The following is a 15,899-nucleotide window of genomic DNA, read 5'->3' as shown; positions in this document are numbered from 1 at the left end:
TCCCTGCTCCGTGCGTGTCCCGGGGCGTGTTCCTGGGCGTGTCCCCGTTCCCTGCCTGTCCCCCATCGGGGCGTGCCCTCGGTCCCTGCGTGTCCCGGGGCGTGTCCCGGGGCGTGTCCGCGGTCCCTGCGTGTCCCGGGGCGGGGCGGCGGCGGCGTTGCCGGTGCCGGGAGCGCAGCGATGGCGGCGGCGGAGCTGGAGCGGCTGCGGATGGCGGGGGCCGGGATGGCCATCGCCGTCCTCACCAGCGGCGGCGACGCGCAAGGTGCGCCCGGCGGGGCGGGGGGCTCGGCCCGGGGGAGGGAGACCGCCGGGCCTCCCCGCGTGTCCGTGCCCGTGTCCCTGTCCGTGACCGCCCGGGGCCAGAGTCCGCGGGACCGCGGCCCGCGCAGCGCCCCGGGGCGCGGTGATGGGACACCCCCGTCCCGTGTGCCCCCACGGGGGAGGGTCGGTGCGTCCCGCCCGCGGCGCTTCCCCGTCCCCATCACCCCTGGGACAAGGCACAGGCCCGCGGGGGGAGCCTCACGGAGGGGAGGGTCTCTTTTCTCAGATAAGCAACTCGTTCCCGGCCAGTTGCTCATCCACAGCTCCCACCCGTGCGTGGAGTTTGCCCGGTCTCAGCCCACGTGGGTCCCACTCACTCTAGGGGACACCTCAGGGTCACCTGCAGGATCTGATCTCCTGTGGGGCTCAGGGCCCCACGAGGTTCACCCTAGTCGAGGGGACCCCTCAGGGTCACCTACAGGATCCCACCCCCCGTGGGGCACAGGATCCCACAGAACGTCCCGGGTCACATCTCGCTTTTCCAGGGATGAACGCCGCCGTCCGTGCCGTCACCCGCATGGGGATATACGTGGGAGCCAAGGTGTTCCTCATCTATGAGGTTGGGATACCCCCCTACTCCCTGTCACGTGTGGGGGGCACCCACCCCCCCTGTGCCAGGGTACCCCTCACCTCCACCCTGCTCTTCTCCGCAGGGCTACGAGGGGCTGGTGGAGGGGGGCGACAACATCAAGCAAGCCAACTGGCTGAGCGTCTCCAACATCATCCAGCTGGTGAGGGTCACCGGTGGGGCCATGGGACCCCCAGATCCCAGCTCCCCAAGTCCGGGTGATGAACCGCGTGCCCCCGTTGTGCCCCCAGGGCGGGACGGTGATCGGCAGTGCCCGCTGCAAGGCCTTCACGACGCGCGCGGGGCGGCTCCGCGCTGCCCGCAACCTGGTGGAGCACGGCATCACCAACCTGTGCGTCATCGGCGGCGACGGCAGCCTCACCGGCGCTGACATCTTCCGCTCCGAGTGGGCCGGGCTGCTGGACGAGCTGGTTCGAGACGGTGGGTGAGCCCCCTCCCAAAGCCCCCGGGTGGGTGCAGAAGGCGTCGGAACGGGGTTGAGATCCGGAGGTTTGCCCCATCGCTGTGACCCCGAGGAGGGCTGGGCTCCCACACTGCTCCACTGGTGACGGGGGGGATGTGAGCGCCCCAGAATAACCGGTGTGGTGGCTGTGATCCCCCCCAGGGCAGATCAGCGAGGAGGTGGCGCGGCAGAACTGCCGCCTGAACATCGTGGGGCTGGTGGGCTCCATTGACAACGACTTTTGCGGCACTGACATGACCATCGGCACCGACTCGGCCCTGCACCGCATCATGGAGGTCATCGATGCCATCACCACCACAGCACAGAGGTGAGCAGGGCGGGCGCTGGGGGGGTGCTTGGCCTCCCCCCGCCATCACACCCACTCCTTGTCCTCCCACCCGTGTCCTTGCAGCCACCAGCGGACGTTCGTGCTGGAGGTGATGGGTCGCCACTGCGGGTAAGGCCCCGAGGGAAGCCCGTCGGTGGGATGGGATGTGGGATGTCATGTCTCGGGGCTACCACCACCGTGTCCCCCCAGGTACCTGGCACTGGTGTCCGGCCTGGCCTCAGGTGCTGACTGGCTCTTCATCCCTGAATCCCCTCCGGAGGACGGCTGGGAGGACCTCATGTGCGAGAGGCTGGGGGAGGTGAGGGGGTCTCCTACAGTCCTGTCTCCTGTTTCCCCACGGAGATTCCCCTCAGGAGCCCGGGCTGAGCCTCAGGCCAGTGCCCGGCCCCCGCGAAGCTTCGGGAGCCGCCGCCATTGTCCTGTGAGCCGGGGCACTCAGCCGAGCGCAAATCCAGCCCTCGCGTGCCAGGGGCAGCGCTGGCGGGGGCTCGGCTGCCCGTGACCTGAGCCACCCCCGGGGCAGCAGCTGCCGGCGGGGAGGGGAGGGTGCTGGGACACGGCCACCGGGAGTTTCAGTTCTCTCCCCTCGTGCCAGACACGCAGCCGAGGGTCGCGGCTCAACATCATCATCATCGCTGAGGGCGCCATCGACCGCAGCGGGAAACCCATCTCCTCCAACTACGTGAAGGACGTGAGTGCCCTCTCTGCCGCCTGCTCTGGTGCCCACAGGGACCGGTGGGTCCCCGGCGGGTCCTCAGCGTGACACCCCCTCTCCCCTGCAGCTGGTGGTGCAGCGCTTGGGCTTCGACACGCGCGTCACTGTCCTTGGCCACGTGCAGCGTGGAGGGACCCCCTCAGCCTTCGACCGCGTGCTGGTAGGTCCCGGGGGAGGACAGGGAGAGGGGGAACCCCGCTCTTGCCACCCCTCTGCCCATGGAAAAGGACTTACCAGCTGGGATGAAGCTTGATGGGCTCAGCCCTGCTGTGCCAGGCAGAGCCATGTGCCCATTCCCCGTCGTTTCCTGCGGAATTCATGGGGTTTTGAGTAAAACCGTCACCTCTCTGGCTGTGAATCGGCAGCTGCTTGGTTTCCAAGCCTGTGGGAGCATCCCCAGCATCCCACCCAGTTGGTCCGGTGGCCCTAGCGTCACGGGTGCCCCTGTCCCTTTGCAGAGCAGCAAGATGGGAATGGAGGCGGTGATGGCGCTGCTGGAGGCCACGCCGGACACACCGGCGTGTGTGGTGAGCCTCTCCGGGAACCAGTCGGTGCGGCTGCCGCTCATGGAATGTGTCCAGGTGGTGAGTACCGGGGCATCGGCGTGGGGGTCCCACTCCCCACCCCGCAGGTATGGGTGTCACAGTGCTGTGTCTCTGCCTTGCCCCCAAGACAAAGGATGTGCAGAAGGCCATGGACGAGAAGAGGTTTGAGGAGGCCATCCAACTCCGTGGGGGGTGAGCAGCAGGGATTGGGGATCGATGCAGACATCCCTATGGGATGGGGGCTTCTCCTTGTTGGGGAACCGCTGGCTCCCACAACCAGAAGGGTGTTCCCCCCACCCCACCCCAGGGTCCAAACATGCCTTGGGGACACCTCACTGTGTCCTTGCAGGAGCTTCGAGAACAACTGGAACATCTACAAGCTGCTGGCGCACCAGAAGCCGGCGCAGGAGAAGGTGAGGGGAGATGAGGAGCGTCAGGGAACACCACCTCCAACCTTGGGGACACGCATGGATGTCCTGTGCCCCTCCCTGTCCCTGCAGAGCCCCTTCAGCATGGCCATCCTGAACGTGGGAGCCCCCGCCGCCGGCATGAACGCGGCCGTGCGCTCGGCCGTGCGCATCAGCATCTGCCAGGGACACACCATCTACGTGGTGAGCGACGGCTTCGAGGGCCTGGCCAAGGGGCAGGTAAGGGGTGTCCCAGGGGGTGGGTTTGGGCTTGGACAGGGGTGACGGGGTGCCTTTCCCACCCCTAATCCTGCCCGCAGATCCGCGAGGTGGGCTGGCACGATGTGGCGGGATGGCTGGGACGCGGCGGGTCCATGCTGGGCACCAAGCGGTGAGTGCAGCCCTGGGGGACAGGGGGTGTAGGGGAGGTGACACCCCTGTCCTCACCACCACGGTCTCTCCTCCCTTCCCCCCCACAGGACACTGCCCAAGACCTGCATGGAAAAGATCGTGGAGAACGTGCGCAAGTTCAACATCCAGGGGCTGCTGGTCATCGGCGGGTTCGAGGTGCGGGGGGACCCTCAGACCTGGCTCCTGAGGGCCAGGGTGGGCTGTGGGCATCCCAAAGGAATGCTTTTGGGAGTTGGGGCTGGCTGCAGGGCTGGCATCTCCCTGTCCCTGCTCGCAGGCGTACGAGGGGGTGCTGCAGCTGGTGGAGGCGCGCGGGCAGTACGAGGAGCTCTGCATCGTCATGTGCGTCATCCCCGCCACCATCAGCAACAACGTGCCCGGCACCGACTTCAGCCTGGGCTCTGACACGGCCGTCAACGCGGCCATGGAGGTGAGGGCCGGGCCGGGGGGTAGCTCAGCTCCCAGCCCTGGGAGGCAGAGGTGGGTTTTCCTGGTGTGACCCCCCACTTCTCCTGGTGCAGAGCTGTGACCGCATCAAGCAGTCGGCCTCGGGCACCAAGCGCCGCGTGTTCATCGTGGAGACCATGGGCGGCTACTGCGGGTACCTGTCGACCGTCACCGGCATCGCCGTGGGCGCCGACGCCGCCTACGTCTACGAAGACCCCTTCACCATCCACGACCTGAAGGTGAGTGGCTTTCTGACTGAAAGAAGAAGGAAAATCGGGGAAGGGAGGGCTGCAGGGCAGGGCAGGAGCTGGAGGAGCATGGCCGAGGCTTGATGGTAGTGGTGCCTCGGTCCGGCGGAGGGAACTGGAGGGACCTGGGCCAGCATCCTGGTGTTCATCTTGCAGGCCAATGTGGAGCACCTGACTGACAAAATGAAGACAGATATCCAGAGAGGGCTGGTGCTGCGGTGAGTTGGGGACCTTTGGGGACGGTCACTGCAAAGCCCAGCCCCGTGGCGGGGAGCGAGGCCGGAGCTGAGCCCTTCCCATGGCTGGACAGGGCCCCTGGGCACTGTGAGGTTTGACATGGTGGGCACACTCGGCCATGGGGACAGTCCTGCATGGGATGCCTCCACAGCTGTCCCCACCCTGGCCTCAGGATCCCCCTGGGCACACAGGCCACGGCTCTGGGCCTCAGGGAGAACAAAGCAGCCAAGAAAGGTGTTGTGGGGAGCACAGGGAATAGCAGAGTAAGGAGCAGCCCCCCAACGCGTTCCCTGTGCCCCCCAGCAATGAGAAGTGCCATGAGCACTACACCACTGAGTTCCTCTACAACCTCTACTCCTCCGAGGGTAAAGGCATCTTCGACTGCAGGATTAATGTCCTGGGCCACCTCCAGCAGGTACAGGGGACAGGGCAACACGGGCCACTGCTGTCCCCTTGGACTGGACAGGCCTGACAGCCCCATTTCTCTGTCCCCAGGGGGGAGCCCCGACCCCCTTTGACCGCAACTATGGGACGAAGCTGGGAGTGAAGGCGGTGCTGTGGATGTCGGAGAAGCTGCAGCAAGTCTACAGCAAGGGTGAGCTGAGGGCTGGGGGTCCCATGGTGGGCGTGGGGGACGCTGGTGTCTGCTGCTCCGGGCTCAGCTCCCGGCAAGGTGGCCAGGGTTGGCCGTGTCCCCTCCCAGGGCGTGTGTTTGCCAACTCAGCGGACTCTGCCTGCGTGATCGGGCTCCGGAAGAAGGTGGTGGCCTTCAGCCCTGTGACAGAGCTCAAGAAAGTCACGGATTTTGAGTAAGTGCCCGTGCCCCAGCGGTTCACCAGCTCCCAGGGGGACATTCCCGGGCTGTCCCCTCTAGAGCCATGTCCCCCCGTGCAGGCACAGGCTGCCCCAGGAGCAGTGGTGGCTGAACCTGCGGCTGATGCTGAAGATGCTCGCCAACTACCAGATCAGCCTCACCGAGTACATCTCGGGGCAGATGGAGCACGTCACCCGCCGCACCCTCAGCATCGAGAAGGGCTTCTAGTGCCACCAGCCCAAACCACAACCCCCACTGTGTCCTCTGCCCCCCCCAGTGCTGCTCGGGGAGCGCCGCGTCCCCCTATTCTCAGTAGCCCTGTAGCTTTGCCACTGACCCCTCAAAGCAGGCAGAGCCTGGTGCCAGCTCCCCGAACGGCACAATCCTGCCCCAAATCACTGGTGCGGTGTCTGGTCCCTGTGCAGGTGCAGAAGGGAGGTGTTGCTTGAGCCCAGCTGCACAGCCCAGACCCTTGATCTTCCCTTAATAGTTTATTATTATTTAATCATGGGGTATTTTAAGTCCTTGTCCAGTGGCCTGACCGCCTGAGCCAACCACTGCTGCTGCTTTGTATTCGCCTGCCCCGCGTGCGGGAGGGGGGTGAGGAGGGTGCGGTGCCATCCCGGAGGGGCCGGAGCTGCTCCCCGGGGCTTGGGGCTGCCCCTGAGCCCCGGGAAAGCTCCATCCCTGTGGGGTGTCAGGAGGGCTGAGCACGGGGTCCCAGCGAGCCCCTCTCCCCCTTGCATGACGCTTGGCTGCGACGTCACCGCGCGGCCCCGGGTGCCGTGTCCGTCATCTCACTGCTGCTCCGTGACCCCGGATCCTGCACTGCTCGTGGTGCTGCTGCTCCTCCTCTAGAGATAAAACCTGCTGGAGCCAAACCTGCCTGCCTGGAGTGGTCATTGAGCGCGAAGAGGGAGGGAGGGATGGCAGGGCTGGGGGTGGGATGGGGGGGACAGTCCCTGCCAGGAAAGCCAGATGGTTTTCCCAAGCTGGATTAATGCTGGGCCAGGAGGTTTCCTGGCTTTGCACATCCTCAAAGCCTGGGAGAGTGGGACTGCGGGTGCCTTCTCACTGTCCAGGCCGCGGTAGGGGCGAGGTCAGCATCCTCTGCAGGCAGGCTTTGCAATTCCAGAGGAAAATCACTCTGTTCCCACCTTCAAAGGACGTGCCCAAGTGATTTATGGAGGCGCTGAGTGCGTTTGCTGAGGCACTTTCTCAGGGCTCCTGCCAAACGTGCTGGTCTGGCCACGCATGTTCAGCCATTCCAGGCAGCTCCATGGAGCCCCTTTCCCAGGACATTTTCCTCCTGGGGCTTCCAGCTGACGGCTGCAGCCTCCAGGACAGCGCCAGCACCAGGATGCATCACAGGCTTTTGAGTCAAACATGCCGTTGTTTTGTGCTCCCCACGGAGCTGTCACCAAGTGAAAGTTCCCCCTGATTCGCCCCCTGGCCTTCTGTGGTAAAGTGACTCCATCAGTGGACAAGGGAGGGGCTACAGAGGACATTTATATGGATTATAAAGTCAATTATCTGGATTGCTGTGAAGCCTTGGACATGGTCCCCCACAACATCCTTCTCTCTACACTGGGGAGAGAAGGATTCAATGGATGGACTGTCAGATGGACAAGGAAGTGGTTGGATGGTCCCATCCAGAGGGTCGTGGTCAGTGGCTCAGGGTCCCAGTGGACACCAGTGGGCAGTGGTGCCCTCAGGGTCTGTGCTGGGACCAGTGTTATTTAAGATGTGCATTAATGAGCCAGAGGATGGATCAGGGGCACCCTCAGCAGCTTTGCAGGTGACCCCGAGCTGAGGGTGCAGGGACACACCTGGGGGACGGGGCCATCCAGAGGGACCTGGACAGGCTCCAGAAGTGGCCCTTGGGAATCTCCTGAGGTTTAACAAGGCCAAGGGCTGGTGCTGCAGCTGGGTCGGGGCAGCCCCGGGATCACTCCAGGCTGGGGATGAGCAGATGGAGCAGCCCTGGGAGAAGGGCCTGGGGGGCTGGTGGGGGAGAGGCTGGACATGAACCAGCCCAGAACCCCCCGTGCCCTGGGCTGATCCCCCAGCGTGGGCAGCAGGGCAGGGGGGGATTGTGCCCCTCTGCCCCTCAGGGGAGACCCCCCTGCAGAGCTGCTGCAGCCCTGGGGAACAGCACAGGGAGGACATGGAGCTGCTGGAGAGAGTCCAGAGGAGGCCCCAAGGTGGTCAGAGGGCTGGAGCAGCTCTGCTGGGAGGAAAGGCTGGAGAGCTGGGATTTTTCAGCCTGGAGAGGAGAAGCTTTGGGGTGACCTGATTGTGGCCTTGCAGGGCCTGAAGGAGCTACAAGATGGAGAGAGACTATTTCCAAGGGCCTGGAGTGAGAGGACAAGGGAGAATGGCTTCCCACTGCCAGAGGGCAGGGTTAGATGGGATATCGGGAAAAAATCCTTGGCTGTGGGGGTGGGGAGGCCCTGGCATAGGTTTTCCAGAGAAGCTGTGGCTGCCCCTGGATCCCTGGAAGTGTCCAAGGTCAGATTGGACAGGGCTTGGAGCAACCTGGGCTAGTGGAAGGTGTTGCTGCCCATGGCAGGGAGTGGAATAAGATGAGATTTAAGGTCCCTTTTCAACCAAACCATTCCATGAGTGTATGATCCCCTAATTTCAGCGCTTTCCCCTAACTGGCCACATTTTGGGCTCTGGAGGAAGACAATAACAATTGTCTCTCCCCTGCCAGAGCTGGAGCTGTGGAGGGATATCAGGTATTGCTGATGGAGGTGGCATTGCTGCTATTCCTAGACAAGTATCTGCTCTGGGGACCCCAGGCAGGGATCTGGACGCTCCTGGAGCTCCATTTTCTGGGTGAGAAAAGGGCTCTTCCACCATCCCATGGGCCAATCCCATTGGAGGAGCCCCAACTCACTCCCAAGCAGGACCTCCCTTGAGCCACAGACCCCACACTGACTTGCCATCGGCCTCCCAGAGGCCCTGAGGGTGGTTTGAAGGGAAATGGTGCTGGATCCACACAGCCATTGGCATTTTCCACAACTGGGAATCATCTGCATTCGCCGCTCAATATTCCCTGCTGAGGCAGGGCAGGGTGAGAGCAGGTCACACGGAAAATCTGTCACAGCACAGCCCTGCAGCAGCCAGGTTCGGGGTGGGAATGGGGACAGGGGTGTCTGACCAGCTGCTTGTTGGGGGACGGAGTCACTGCAGCCCTGACACCTCATTTCCACCCAAAAAAACCCCTGGAGGGCCAAATTCCAGGGGGCAGATGGGCAGGCAGAGGCTAAGCAGGAGGGGACGTGACTGTGCTCCCAGGCTTCCCGGCACATCCAGCCCACCCTGAATTGAGGGCAGAGCAGAAATCCAGGAGCCTCCTGCAGCGGAGGGCAGGCTGCCAGGGCCAGAGGGAAGGGCAGGAGCCTCCCCCCCGGGGTTTGCAGGGACACTGCAAGGAGCCGTGGGGAGCAGCCAGGGCAGCGGGAGCACCCGCACCAGCCAAGGATGACGAGCACGGCACGTAGGCAGAGCTGTGCTCCTGCCCTGGGATTCACAGCCCAACTTCCCAGGAATTGTGTCAGAGTGTCCTCAAGGCCGTGGCGATTGCTCCACCAGCCGCACGGCCAATGAGCCCTGATGACAAACCACGATGATGCCTTTGATCACTCTCATCCCAGAAGAGTTGGGGGGTCCAGCAGCTCCCCCTGCTCCCCCGACACGGACAGGCCAGGAGCCTGGGAGAGGACTTGCCCTCAGAACACCATGCACAGGGGATGATGGACAAGTCTCCCGGGCCCTGGCTGTCGAGGGAAGTCTGGGACATCATAAATCACACAACTGCAGCTGGATTTAACGCAGAAGGAAACAACTGAGGTCACTGGAGGAGTTAAAGGCATCAAAAAATACCCCCCAAGTGACGAGGGTCAAACATTGTCCCTTCCCACCGAGGTCAGGCAAACAGGCTTGCTGGACACTCCCTGATGAGTGTTCCTTCCAGGCAGCATGGCCTGGACACTGGACAGGGACAGTGGGGACAGGGACAGTGCAGTGCCAGGGCCCGGCTTGTGTCCCATCTCAGGGCCATTGTCCTGCCCGGGGTGGCTCTGCACTGAGCTCTCCTCACCCTCTCCTTTGCTTCCTGCCCTCGCTGCGGCTGCAGGAAGGTTCCCCAAACCCCGTGCCCTTGGGAAGCATTGCTGGGAGCAGGATCACCATTTCAGAGGCCCAGTGGAGCAGGAATGTGAGGGATCCCAGCCCTCCTCCTGCTCGGCAGGGCTCACAATGTGCCCCGTGAACCAGAGGTAATGGAGCAGTGCCCCCAGCCACGACATACACAGCCTCGAGGGATAATTGGGTTTATTTGGTATGTCACAACAGTTTAGCTTGTATTTAACAGCTCTATAAAACCTTAGTAAACGCATTTTTATCAGTTAGAGAGCAACGCCCACCCCTGATGTCTGGGCAAAGCAGGCAGCACCGCCCAGGGCCCTTTCACTTGGATGTTTCCTTAAAGCTGCTCTAATGCCTGCAGGGAATGTGGGGGTGAGAGGACAGCTGAGCATCCAGGATTTGGGAGTCATTTGTGTTGCACTGAGGCTGCTCCAAGGTTTTCTTTGGTCTGCCTGACCCCCACAGCAGTTCTAAAGGAAGCACTGGCCGTGACCAGAGGAAGCCAGTCAGGACTTGGAAAAGAAATTAAGAATTTGACATTGACCTTCAAAACCTGCACGGTTCTTGGTGATCATCTCAGGAAATGTCTCCTTGACAGACTTCACAAAACCAAATCTTTGTGGTAGAAACTGCCTCCAGAGGCTGCTACACACCCCAGGCTGGCAGAGGGTCGGTCTGAGTGGGAGCTGCCCACGAGCGGTGACTTTTCCAGTTGCCACCCCCTTGGATCACACAGCACCTCTGGCTGCAGCCCTGCTCCTTCCTGCTTTGCTGCTTTGCCTGCAGTTCCCATCCAACAGCTCCAAAGACACGGGATAAAAACACGAACAGAGCCTGCTCCCCAGGCAGGAAAGCTCCGGAGAAGGAGCCAGCAGCAGCTTCCCGCCCCAGCCCCTCCCCACGGGAAGCACAGCGGGAGCACCGAGGCTTTGGCTACAGCCAGGGTTGTGTGGGCAGGATGGCACCGCAGGGCTGGGGCTCCAGGGAGGGTTGGAATGGCCATGGGCACCCTCACTCCTCCTGTAGCTCCTTCTTCTGCAAGGCCTGGAGCCTCCTCACCACCGTCTGCTGGATGATCTCCAGCCCCTCGGCGTCCAGCTCCTTCGTGAGGAGCAGGATGGCATTCAGGACGTTGTTCTGTGGGGATAAGACAGACACTGCTTTGTACAAGCCAGCTAGGAAATGGGCACTGGATTTTCCCTGCTCTTTCTAGGAGCTCCCTCACCACCACCACCACTGGCAGCAGTTGGGAGCAGCCACCTGCAGCCACAGGAGGGAACAACCGAGCCCCGGGGGCAGACACAGGCAGAGGCTGTGGCACGTGAGGAGCCTGGAATGCAGGACCAACTCATCCACCCAGTCCTGCTGAGCTGCCCACACGCCTCTGGCTCCCGGCCACGCTCCAGCCTGGCTTCCGTAGGGAAAGGCACTTTCAGGAGCAGCCACTCTCCCACCTTCCCTCCCTCTGGGGAAGGACAGGAGCCCTCTGCTCTGAGGAGTGAGGAGAGCTGGTGGAATCCCTGGAAGGGACCCTCAGAGGTCCCCAGCCCAGCCCTGCCCCCGCTGCAGGAACGCTGCCAACACCAGGCTGTGGCTCTGTCAAACTACGGCTTGAAAAACTCCAGGGAGAGATTCCACAGCCTAAATAATCATCCTTCTAGGGAGAATCTTTTCCCTCACATCCAACCTGAACCTCTCCAGCTGCAACCTGAGGCCATTTCCCCCTTCTTTAATGGTCAGAGCCTGTGGTGCTGCTCTAGGCAACCAATATGAGAGAGAAGCAGAGTGTGGTTTAGATCGATGCGATGGCACTGAGCCCAGCAGACAGCAATTCCCAGCAGAACCACCAAGATCCATGGGATTCATCCAGGGCTACATCACAGAGGGTGGCTGAGGAACCACCTAAAGTTCAAGTTCAGCAGTCCCTTCCCAAGGTTTGACCCCCCTTCTTGCTAAAGAAACTCTTCCTAATATCCAGTCTGAACCTCCCTGGCACAGCTTTGGACTATTCCCACGTGTCCTATTTCTGGATTCCAGAGAGAAGACCTCACCACCTCCCTCTCCACACTCCCTCCTCAGGAAGCTGTAGAGAGGGATGAGGTGGCCCCTCAGCCTCCTTCTCTCCAAACCAGACAAACACAGAACCCTCAGGTGCTCCTGGACACTCCTTCCAGCCCTGGCACCAGCTGTTCCCCTCTGGACACATCCAAGGGCCTTCATGTCCTCCACAGGAAAAGCAATTTGGTCTTTAAAAGACACTCACTCTCTTCTTGCGGTTGCAGTCTGTCTCTCGAGGGGAAAAGGAGGAATATTTATCCCTGGGACAAGGCTTCATATCAAGCTCCTCTCGAATTTTGCTGAAACAAAAGGGCAAATGTTATTATGACCAGGTGGGAGAATCTTCCTCTGGCAGGCCAATCCATCATGGGCAAACATGCAGGGAGTATCCAGCTGGAGGACTCTGGGCACGGATGGAGCTCCCAGATCAGAGAGGATCCATCCCTGTCTCCACATGCAGCTGACACACTCGAGTCACCCAGCACAGCAGAGCCTGTCTGGCAGACACAGGACCAGCCCCACCGGTGCCATTCCACAGCACAGCTCCCCACAGCACCTGGAACAACAGGAACCCCCCCCCGGCCGCGGGCCCAGCCCTCGGAACAGCAGGGTCCTTTCATGCCACACAGGTGTTCAGCCCAGAAATCCCAGCAGCTCCCAAGTGAGCCCTCACTTTGTCTCCTCCAGGCTGGAGTCCAGCAGTTCGCTCCCGGGCTCCGCGGTGGATCCAGCGGCGCTGGATTCCGTGCGCTCGGCCCAGCCGTTCTCCACGTTCCTCCGGGCTGGGGGGGCCGTGATCTCCACACCATCCACCAGGGCCTGGGACAGCTCCTCCTCTGTCACTGCTGCAAAAGCCCAAACGAAAGCCTGTTGCTATGAGCTGCAGCAGCCCAGGGAGATGTAACCCAAGGGGTTTGCTCCAGGAATTCTCCAGCATTTTGCTGTCACCCTCCTCCTGCAGTGAAACCTGTGCAGGAGGATGCTGGGAGCCATCCCCAGCCTCTCAGAGGAGGGTAACAGGGAGGGATGCAAACATGCTTTCCTATTTCTTGTCTCTGGAGAAGGCTGCAAAAGCCACAAAATTGCTGCTACCAGATAGAAAAAAAACAACAGAGAAGCTTTTCTACAACAGCAGATCCAGTTGCAGAACCTTTGTCTGGCCACAGCAAAGGAGACAGCCCTAAAAAACCACTAATTAGTGGTACTGCCTGAGCTATAATGAGGTGCTCTTGGTTCTGCTGGTGTGGGGAAGGGATGGGGAGGGAGAGGAAGGGAATGGAAAAGGAAAAAGGGAGTAAAGGGAGAAAAGGGAAAGGGGAAAGGGGAAAAGGGGGAAGGGGAAAGAGGAAAGGGAGAGGAAGGAGAAGGGGAAGAAGGGGAAAGGGAAAAGGAAAGAGGAAAGAGGAAAGAGGAAAGAGGAAAGAGGAAAGAGGAAAGGGGAGAGGGAGAGGAAGGAGAGGGGGAAGGAGAAGGGAAAAGGGAAACAGAAAGGGAAAGGGAAAGGGAAAAGAGGAAAGGGGAAGGGGAAAAGGCAGAGGAAGGAGAGGGGGAAAGGGAAGAAGGGAAAAGGGAAAGGAAAGAGGAAGGGCATAGGGATGGATAAGGGAGAGGGGGAATGGAAGGAGGAGAGGGAGCGGGAAAAGGGGGAGGGGGAAAACAGCTTAGAAACATTGGATCTCCCAGATGGAACACTCAACCTCTGCCACATCCTCACTCAAAGAGAAATCAAAGGATGCCTCAGAGAGAGGAACCAACACACCACTGCCTCCAGTTCCCCTGGCTCAGGGCTGTCGGTGCCCTGCCCACACCCACCTTGGTTGTCCAGCCTCTGCAGGCCGGGCAGGTTGCGCAGCACCGTCATGCGGTAGCGGTGGGGGTCCTGCCCGCAGCAGGGGTTCTCTGCCAGCCACAGCACCCGCAGCCGGGGCAGCCCTTTGAGGTGGAACAGCTCATTGAGGCTCGTGATGTTGTTCTTCCTCAGGTAGAGCTCGCTCAGGTTCCGGCACTGCGTCAGCGGCTCGAGGTCCGAGATGCTGTTCACGCTGCAGAGACACGGTCAGAGCCCATCCCTCCCTTCCTGCACCTTCCCAGACCCTTTTCCTGCTACAGCCTCACCAGCCCCTTTTCCTGCTACAGCCTCGCCCTGGCACAGTAGGGTGAGGGATATTCAGCCCGTGGGTTGTGGCATTTTATCTCTGTGAACAGAGGGTAGAATTAAAACAGCCGGCGCTCCTCTGCTGAGGATGGCAAAGAGCCTCTGCTTCCCCCAGACCTGCCCCCTTTCCTGTGGCACTTCCTCAGACCCACCGAAGGAGAAGCCATATAAGATTCCCAAACTCCACTTCGCAGAGCATTGGCTCCATGGGATTCCCAGGATGGGTGAAAAGTTGGGTGTATTATGGAAAGGAAAAGCTCTGAGAGATCCATGAAGCATTTCAACAAGCACCCTGCAAACAGGCCACATACAGAGGCCACGATGATCCCCACCCAAACTATGGAATGGGACTTTAACAATGGAGTTTTAACTCTTGTTGAAACAGGGGTTATTTTCTTGAGGAGCAAAGGGGAAGGTACAGAGGAGCTAGTGAGCAATAATCATTTCTACATCCCTGCTGCATGAGAAATGGGGCACGAAGAGCCAGGCAGCTCAGACACACAACCACAGCGAGGTGGGAAGAAAACAAGCTCCAGGAAAAAGGTGATTTCCCTGCCCTCTCCAAAGCTGGCAGCCTGGCATTCACCTGAATGTGATCACCTCGATGTTGGGCAAATCCCGGCATATCGAGATCTGGGCAGGGAGAGACAGAAACAGCACGTTGGCACAGGTGGGAAAAAATATCAATAAACCCAACTGAAATCACAATAAACCCAACTGAAATCACAAAAAGCACGATCAGGAATTTAGGTTTGCTTCAGTCTAACCCGAGTTTAACACCACCAGAGAGATTTGCTGCCACAGTGAGTGCAGAGTCAGCAGCTCCTCCGGCCTCTCTCCCCAGGAGTGGAAGCACAGACTCCAAACAGCAACATGCTGTTCTTCTGCTCCAGCAACTCTGCAGCCTCCACAGGCAGGAAAGGCCCCTCTCACCTCTGCCAGCCCTCTCCTACCAACAGAACCTCATCCAAAGTCCCAAACAGACGAGGTAGAACTCAGGGTCCTGCTGTCCGGGGCTCACGCAAGGCCTCAGAGAGAAATTTTCCAATTTGGAAACAACAGCAGTCCCTTTTGGTTTGGTTTTTTGGGTTTTTTTTATGGTGTAAGATGCTGATCAACCCTGAAAAGGCCTGCAGCTCACTGGCACGGGGCCAGCCCAATCTCAGGCCTGAACGCTGCCACCCCCAGCATCCCGTCCCCACTCCAGCTGCTGGCCCAGGCTCCGCAGGCTGGGGCTCCTCGCTGGCTCCTCTGGGACTTACATCTGTCAGGTGGCTGCCCCTGCGGGAGGAGAGGGGGGTCAGGGGGACATGGCAGCGTGAGCCACCCCCTGCTCCCCCCACACCCCGTGCACCGCCTGAGCCCCCACTCGGCCCCACCAAACTGCTGCAGCAGAGTCTGTCACGGGCCTGCTTGTGCCTCCCCAGCCCCATCCCTGCCTGTCCCTCCAGCCACATTCCTGCCTGACCCCCAGGCCCATCCCTGTGCCCTGTCCCCATTCCTGCCTCTCCCCCTTTCCCATCCCTCCCTGTCCCCACTCCTCATGCCTGCTGTTCCTGCTTACCAATCCCTGCCTGCCCCCCTCACCCATCCCTGCCTGTCCCCCCTGTATCCCTGTCCCCACTCACCATCACTCATCATCCTCACCCATCCCTGCCTCTCTCACATCTCTCCCCATCCCCCTTCTCCATCTCTTCCTGTCCCCACTCCCCACCTCTCCCTGTTCCCTAATGCCATCCCTGCCCCTCTTCCCCATCCCTGCCTGTCTGCCCTCACCCACCCCTGTCCCTTCTCCTCATCCCTGTCTGTCCCACTTCCCCATCCCTCCCTGACTCCCCTCCATCCCTGTTCCCCTTCCCCATCACTGCTGTCCTTCCTCATCCACCCCTGTATGCTCCCCCTCCCCATCCCTCCCTGACCCTCCACATCATCCCTGCCTGTCCCTCCTCCATTCTTCCCCCCCCCCCCACCCAGTCCTGTCTGACCCCCTTCCCTAGCCTTGC

The 15,899-nt window shown here is 61.0% G+C and overlaps 2 protein-coding genes across 2 annotated transcripts in view; one reads left to right on the top strand and one right to left on the bottom strand.

Annotated features, from left to right (window-relative positions):
• Positions 1-134: 134 nt before the first annotated feature.
• On the top strand, positions 135-6,409 carry PFKL (phosphofructokinase, liver type). Its single transcript, XM_027650682.1, has 22 exons — positions 135-265; positions 810-883; positions 978-1,055; positions 1,144-1,333; positions 1,518-1,683; positions 1,768-1,812; positions 1,894-2,002; positions 2,300-2,395; positions 2,487-2,579; positions 2,878-3,003; positions 3,092-3,156; positions 3,314-3,377; positions 3,465-3,611; positions 3,692-3,762; positions 3,851-3,938; positions 4,060-4,212; positions 4,304-4,468; positions 4,634-4,695; positions 5,018-5,129; positions 5,210-5,309; positions 5,418-5,523; positions 5,609-6,409. Exons 1-22 carry the CDS (start codon positions 181-183, stop codon positions 5,754-5,756), a joined length of 2,343 nt encoding a protein of 780 aa, XP_027506483.1. The 5' UTR covers positions 135-180; the 3' UTR covers positions 5,757-6,409.
• Positions 6,410-9,852: 3,443 nt separating this feature from the next.
• The window catches only part of CFAP410 (cilia and flagella associated protein 410), a 6,488-nt gene continuing 441 nt past the window's right edge, over positions 9,853-15,899 (bottom strand). The window contains exons 2-7 of the mRNA XM_027650751.1: positions 15,159-15,177; positions 14,483-14,529; positions 13,554-13,783; positions 12,415-12,586; positions 11,947-12,040; positions 9,853-10,820 (exon numbers count right to left, since the gene is read on the bottom strand). Coding sequence (XP_027506552.1) covers positions 10,695-10,820; positions 11,947-12,040; positions 12,415-12,586; positions 13,554-13,783; positions 14,483-14,529; positions 15,159-15,177 — 688 coding nt within the window. The 3' untranslated portion in view covers positions 9,853-10,694. The remainder of the gene's footprint in view (positions 10,821-11,946; positions 12,041-12,414; positions 12,587-13,553; positions 13,784-14,482; positions 14,530-15,158; positions 15,178-15,899) is intronic.

This window comes from Corapipo altera, unplaced genomic scaffold (genome assembly GCF_003945725.1).
Source record: "Corapipo altera isolate COAL_440 unplaced genomic scaffold, ASM394572v1 54, whole genome shotgun sequence".
NCBI lineage: Eukaryota > Metazoa > Chordata > Aves > Passeriformes > Pipridae > Corapipo > Corapipo altera.
Note: the sequence above shows the minus strand (reverse complement) of the source record. Positions and strands in the feature narration are given on the sequence as shown.

Bases quoted from the DNA above. Each gene is read 5' to 3' on its own strand.
- PFKL (XM_027650682.1), top strand. From the start codon at position 181: ATGGCGGCGGCGGAGCTGGAGCGGCTGCGGATGGCGGGGGCCGGGATG. The intron at 1,684-1,767 runs GTGAGCAGGGCG...GTGTCCTTGCAG, and splicing joins ATCACCACCACAGCACAGAG to CCACCAGCGGACGTTCGTGC. The intron at 2,580-2,877 runs GTAGGTCCCGGG...GTCCCTTTGCAG, and splicing joins CAGCCTTCGACCGCGTGCTG to AGCAGCAAGATGGGAATGGA.